Source organism: Heptranchias perlo, chromosome 1, assembly GCF_035084215.1.
Source record: "Heptranchias perlo isolate sHepPer1 chromosome 1, sHepPer1.hap1, whole genome shotgun sequence".
Lineage (NCBI taxonomy): Eukaryota > Metazoa > Chordata > Chondrichthyes > Hexanchiformes > Hexanchidae > Heptranchias > Heptranchias perlo.
Genome location: NC_090325.1, coordinates 63,171,524 through 63,178,612, shown reverse-complemented (window position 1 = coordinate 63,178,612; position 7,089 = coordinate 63,171,524). Strand labels below are relative to the sequence as shown.

The 7,089-nt window shown below is 37.7% G+C and overlaps 1 protein-coding gene across 1 annotated transcript in view; it reads right to left on the bottom strand.

Moving 5' to 3' along the window:
- Window positions 1-453: 453 nt before the first annotated feature.
- The window catches only part of LOC137332157 (sodium channel protein type 4 subunit alpha-like), a 160,618-nt gene continuing 153,982 nt past the window's right edge, over window positions 454-7,089 (bottom strand). Inside the window, exons 20-22 of the mRNA XM_067996231.1 lie at window positions 6,785-7,055; window positions 3,834-3,863; window positions 454-1,424 (exon numbers count right to left, since the gene is read on the bottom strand). Coding sequence (XP_067852332.1) covers window positions 454-1,424; window positions 3,834-3,863; window positions 6,785-7,055 — 1,272 coding nt within the window. The remainder of the gene's footprint in view (window positions 1,425-3,833; window positions 3,864-6,784; window positions 7,056-7,089) is intronic.

Genomic DNA, 7,089 nt, shown 5'->3' with positions numbered 1-7,089 from the left:
GAATGCACCATACCAAGCTCATTGTGCCATATTTGTGTTTTGTACACTACAAACACATATTTCGGTTATGACGCTGACATCCATTTAAACTATATACATTTATTGATCGCAATCTGTTGACATCTCCTTGACACATTCTATCCCAAGTCAGGCTCTCAATAGTCAAAGCAGTCCACGACTGACATTTCATTCTTTTCATATTGCATTCCCTCCAGCGTCATTTGGTAATCCAGTTCCATTGTCATAGATGCACTTCCCCAAGTAAATGGAGTGCTTAGGTTATAAAGTTAAATTCATGCATAACAATTACACAAATGCAATGTAAAAATGTTGGATTAACAAATATAACGGTAACCAATGTAACCCTCTCAAAGGTTCCTTTTATCACCAAAGACATAAAGTGAAGGTTTTCGGTTTACCACTGTAAACGTTTCTACTAATAACATGTGAGGATCATGTTAAAGGCGAGTTAGGTCTGCTGGAATGTAGACTTCGTAGCGATTTTCTCAAGGAGCTGTAAGATCTTTCAAGTTTCACTTTGGCTATTTTATGGTATTGACGCACTTGCCATTTCCGAAATGCTTTCTGGATCGTCAAGGCGGCCTTGAACTCTTTTCGTATCATTAGCGTAGTTGTGATCGTTTCCATGGTGCTACGAATGGGGAATATTTTCATTGACATTTTAAAAACGTCACCACTTAGCTTTTTCAGGGGCTCCGACTGAGTTACTCTTCCAACGATAACAGCACTAAGGGCTTCGAGGACGTCCAGGCAATGCAACATGTTGCCATCGATTAATGGTAGATTGAGAGCCGCAACTTTCACCGCGTTAGGCTTTGGTATTCGTAAAGGAAGTTTCAGTTCATTTAGGAAATCAGGTAGCTGTTCATATGTGATGAATTGTGATGCGTTAACATCATAATTACTCCAGACCTCATAAAACATGTCGACATCTTCATCAGTCACTCCAGCAAGTTCTTGTTCTTGGGCTTCGTGGAAGTTTTCTAAAATGACAGCTACGTACATATTGATTATCACGATATTCGCGACTAATATATACGATGTCATGTACGTGAATGATACAAATTGACGTTGTACAGGAGAATTAATCATCACGTGAAGAATCTCATTCCACGCGGCGGCTGTTGTCAGTCTAAACAGAAGCATCATACTATTTCCAAAAGTTTCGAAATTTACCATGTCATTTATTGGTGATTCTCGAGGTAGATCCTGGAACAAACTCATTCCCAATATTGAATAAATGAACATTACAAGTCCCAGGAGTAATCCAATGTTGAAAAGAGCTGGAATAGATATTACCAATGTAAAGAGCAGTTTTCGAATTCCCTTTAAGGACCTTACCAGCCTCAATAATCGTGCAAGTCTTACAATTCTGAACACTCGTAAAATAGTTGGTGAAACACCTTGCTTTTTGGATGCGGATGAATCCAACAAAATTCCTGAAGGAATGAAGACAGTAAAATTATCAGTACAATGGGGGAAGGGGTGGTTATGTTCCAAATTGCCAAGTCCCTTAATCTTAAACACACATTGGAACTATTTAAACTAGAGTTTACTCCATCAAAACAAACCAATCCAAATCATATTTTTAAAGTAATTCGCTAAAGAGTGACACGTGCATATTATACAGATGCAATTTGTTCTTAGCTATCTTGGGACTATTAAAATAAGAAAAAAAATGGATGCCAGTTCTCCAATTGTCTAATGCAGCAAATCGTATTTTTTAAACGTTTAGCGAAAACTATCAGCCTCGATATAACTCTGCACTTTTTGAAATGTGCACAAGGCTTAGAATTGATTAGACTATCGGTCGAATTTGAACCAGTTCAAGACCAGCTGAGTGTGCCTTCGGGATTTACCCGTTATTTTTCTTTAAATACTTGAAATGTTGAATATTGATAAGTAGAACTAGAACGAAGAAAATCTTGTTTGCAGACTCTTGTTGCGAACTGCAATTGAACAACGCTTTCTAAGAGCTAATTCTAAGGGTTAATTAAACAATCGTTAATTTTACGGTATATGTAATACTTTCTGTAAAGTGTCGCCGCGAAACGTTCTTAAACAGACTGCTCATCACATTATTTCATTACTTTTAATTAACATACTGTGTACATAGCCCCCAGGCACGTACACATTTGTATTTTGTAAACAATTTTACAACACCAAGTTATAGTCCAGCAATTTTATTTTAAATTCACAAGCTTTGGGAGACTTCCTCCTTCCTCAGGTAAATGCATTCACCTGACGAAGGGGATAATCTCCGAAAGCTTGTGATTTTAAAATAAAATTGTTGGACTATGACCTGGTGTTGTAAGATTCCTTACATTTTATCATTTCTTTATTAGGAAGGACTTAGAGACGCTTTTGACTTGGGGAAAATAACATAAATTCTACAAATTAGTGATGGGTGGTTTGAACAGAATTATATTTAAATTTGAAAGTTTTCTTTAAAGATTTTTTCACATTTTTTAACTTACAGCATTTAGTTTCTGCAAATCTCTGTTGCATAACTGCTATCTACCATTACACTGACACTTTTAAAAGAGTTGTAGAAATATTCAAGATCATGCAATCAATTTTTTGTAGCTTTTAAGAGGATTGGACAAAAGCAGAAATAAACAAATTGTTATTGAGGAGCATTTGAAATTTGATCCACCAAACATTCATACAAGAATATTATAACAGAAAAAAGAGTACCAAGTCATAATTCAAGACCTCAATATAAATGAGATGGAAGTCCTGGACAAGCTGAAAGGGCTCAAAACAAAGAAATCCTTAGGATTAGGTGATATTTATCCCAACTTGTTGAGAGAGACTAGTGAGGAGATTTGAGATGTACCGACAATCATAAGGGAAATGAGGAAGTCAGTGGACACTGGGTACATTGTAAATAGGCTAATGTGGTGCCCATGTTCAAAAAGGGTGACAAACTAGACACAGGCAACTATAGGCCCATTAGTCTTAATAAATTCCATGTAAAATAATGGCATTGATTGTTAGGAGGAAACCTGAGGATTATCTGTACTACAACAACCTAGCAAACAGCAGTCAATAAGGCTTTAGATGGGGAAAATTCTGGCTCACCAAACTCCTTGATTCTTTTGGGAAGTGACAATCCAAGTCAACTGTGGTAAACCTATAGTGTACTTAGACTTTCAAAATGTATTTGATAAAATTACACATGAAAGATTACTAATTAACATCAAAGCTGTGGGAATTCAGGGCAAAACTTAGGTATGGAAAAGAAACTTGCTAAAGAAAGAAAAAAGAAAGACTTGCATTTATATAGCCCCCTTTATGATCTCAGGACATCCCTAAGTGCTTTACAGTCAATGAAGTACTTTTGAAGTGTGGTCACTGTTGTAATGTAGGAAACGCGACAGCCAATTTGCGCACAGCAAGGTCCCACAAACAGCAATAATATAATGACCAGATAATCTGTTTTAGTGATGTTAGTTGAGGGATAAGTATTGGCCAGGACACCAGGGAGAACTCCCCTGCTCTTCTTTGGAAAAAAAAGGTAGAAAACAATGGGTACTGGTTAGAGGGGTTATGTTTGGGTGGAGAGAAGTGCTGACTAAGGAGTGCCAGAGTTCACTGTTGGGACCATTCCTGTTTCTAATTTCCTTAAACTCAATGCAAATTGGTTAAACTTGCAGATGATACCAAACTAGCAGGGGCAGTGGGATCAAAAGAATTAATTCTGAGTATTAAAGTAGTAAACAACATTCATGTGATGAACTTGAATCTGTAGGCCACTACCCATTCTAAAATCTTTCTCTTCCTGCTAGGAATTAGTCCTTCACTCACACTTTCAGCCAATAGGCAACTCAACAGCACCACTATATCACACTGTGTGCTACTGAAATGCACTCCAAAGAATGTTTTGCAGATTCTAAATTGATGCTGTTTCTGTAAGGCTGCCTGAGGAAGAGCAGCAATAAGGGCCATAGAGAGAGAGGGTCCATCCACTACCCACCATGCTGCATCACTCACTCAACATGATGCAAGCAACAGCCCAGGAATATCCACTCTGGGGAAAGGTGCAGAATTAGACTTAGAGCAGGCAGCACTGGGTGAAAGACCCAGCATGATTGAGGAGGAGCTGCAGGAAATAGACTCCAGGCTGCCTTCAATGCTGAATTCTGCGATTGATGCCTTTAAAAGGTTAGTTTCTGAGCACCATCAATTCATTAGGTCCTCAGAGATTGTGCAAAGTACCCTGCAATTTATGAATCCATTAACTATCCTTGCAGTGATCTTTGGCTGCATCACAGAACTTCAATCCCATATAAAGTATGTGGACCTTCAGTGGCATTTGCAGGGCAATCCCTTTAACAAATGTCCTAAGTGCAGCTGTGGGCTCTCAAGAACCCCATAACAGACGCTACAGAGATCTTGGGCTCCTATCTCTATGAATCAGCTCTTATTGAATTCTCCACGCTAGGGGATGGTCTGCAATGGAATTTGGTATAGGGCTTCGACGACCTCACATTTAGGGCCAAACAACCTTGAAATATGATTGCTACACAGAGATTGGTGTAGAATACTGGCAAACTTTGGATATGTCAACATTGGCACTCTGAGAGGAGCAAGTGATATAAAAGTTCAAGGCAGTTGTGATTTTCACTGCCATGGGTAAAGCCATGCCAGTCGTAGAGGAGTTTTGGAGAGTACAGCAAAGTTCTGTGATTGCCTCCCTGGTGAAGTATGAGTAGTGAGGACAGAACTCCTCAGACATGTTCAAGTAATTGTAGCATGTTTTATACACCTGACTCCTTGGGTAAGCACAGATCCACCGGATTGCTCCTGGCTATAAAAATTATCTTTATCCTCCAGCTCCCTAAGGGCAAGAGCAATTCCCAAAGGAGTTCCGATGCTATGCACCAAGCGCAGGCAAAGTATCTTAAATGGTAGGGGAGCAAAAGTTAAATTCAAAGAAAAAAACAGGCAACAAATTAAAGACCCCATCCAAATAAACTATGCCAGACTAACAATGCACTGCAAAGAAACAAAAAAATAATTATAGCCTCAAAACAAAGTCTCCTAAGTGACTGCAAAAGGTCAGACAGGGCAGCTTTAAGATTACTTCTGGCGGCTGCGTGCCTGCCAAAGTGTGCTATGCTTTAGGTTTCACAGACACACAGCAATGATATTGTACCAATGATGTGATGCATCAGAATATCCGGGGCAATAAGAACATCCCCTCCCCCAAATGAATTGAATTAGTATCTTGAATGAGGCTGGCACCAGGGAGCAGCATGAGTCTCCATGTTGCCCATTGTAGGTCCATAGCAAAACCTTAGCAAGTAAAAATTGGGTGAGATATGATTGACTTGATCATCATCATTCTTAGCTTGAAGATTGCTTTGTTAAGATTCTACTTTTCCATATTCACTGTGGTGACTGAAGAGATTATGTTCATCTTAAGCTGTTGAATTTCAGCCAAATCTACCAAATTGCTTGTTATTCTCTGTTTGTGAGTGCTGTAATAAGAGCAGGAATGATAGCATGAAGTTGAGGCATGGATGCAATGTGGCTTGATTTTGGAATGATACCGAGAAGGTTTTATCAGATCTAAAATTTATTATTACTATTATGTGATCTTCAGTGAATGGGAAGCATTTTAGTGCAACAGTATTAGACTCAATCAGAGCTCATGCAGCTGCAGTCTACCACTGTTTATAATATAATTGGACAGATTAATTTCTAAAGTACAGAAAAGGTTAAGTGATAAGAATTTTGTGAATTACAAACATCAAGGAAAATATTTTGCAATTCTATATTGGAGATGTATGGAGCAATTTTCTAATTTCATGCTGCCAGTATGGAGTCCCGCCCTCCAGAACAGTATATTAGAATTGCAGGCAGTATTGCACATGAATTTGCTACCAATTAAACTGATGGTCAGAAAATCATACCCACAATGTGCCCAAATTTTCTATATGTGCTCTCAGTGGGCATGGCTCCTGCTGATAACATGATTAGAAAATTGCTCCTATAATTTGATCTTTGTAGAGGTGCACATTTATATTTAAAATAAACTTAATTGATTAGATTATTTTCCTCCAAATGAGCAGTGATTTTGAATTTGCCTATAATTTACAAACATTAATAAAACCCTTCATCTTTTCTCATTATGTAAACAGAAAATAACATTTTTTTCAAGGAAACATCTGTAACTGACTATTTGTTGTTTTTGGTATGCAGGCTGAACAAGGACCACATGGCAAAAAACAAGAGATATTATTTACAGACAACTCGGCCCATTGATAAAATAACTGAAATAAATGGAGAATGTCTCCTTGCACATTACAGAATGCTCAATGCACATTATGGGGGACACTCAATGCAAGGTTTTAAAACAAGTGCATTCAGTATTATTGTAAAAATAATATTTTACAAAAAGAATCTAGTAAATAACTCTCAAGATTAAATAGTTTTTTTTCCAAATAAAGTAAGAGAAATGTAATACTAACAGTGGCACTGCTTTAAGAAAAACATGAGTTTTGATCATTTAAAAAGTTAACCATGAAAAAGTGATTTTAAAATGGGTCTTTGGTGTGGAGGGGAAGAAGATCCAGCCTACATGCATCTCTATGGATTTCTTCTAAGTTACTCCTTGGCTGGTCCACCTGGCAATGTACTTGAGCTGGTTAGAAAAGCATCTCCACAAAGTTGGTTTTCCTTCTCTCCCTCAAACAACCTTCCTCCAAAAGTAACTTTTATCAAAAAGAAAGATCAACAGTAAAATGTAACTTACCTACAAGGGAAAGAACGACGACTAGAAAATCAAAGATATTCCAGGCTTGAGTGAAATAGTATTGTCGTTGGCCCAAAAGTTTAAAAATTGCTTCAACTGTAAATAGAGCTGCAAATATTAGGTTGAACCAATTTAAAACATTGCCGAATATTTTCGTCTGCCCATAATGATCACATGCCATCACCAGCACGTTCATTGTTATCAAAGCAATGGTGAATGGTTCAAACCATTTATGGCTCACTAGTTTGTAGAACTTGAAAAGTACGAAATTCTAGGGAAAAGAATTGAATAATTAGTAACAAAAT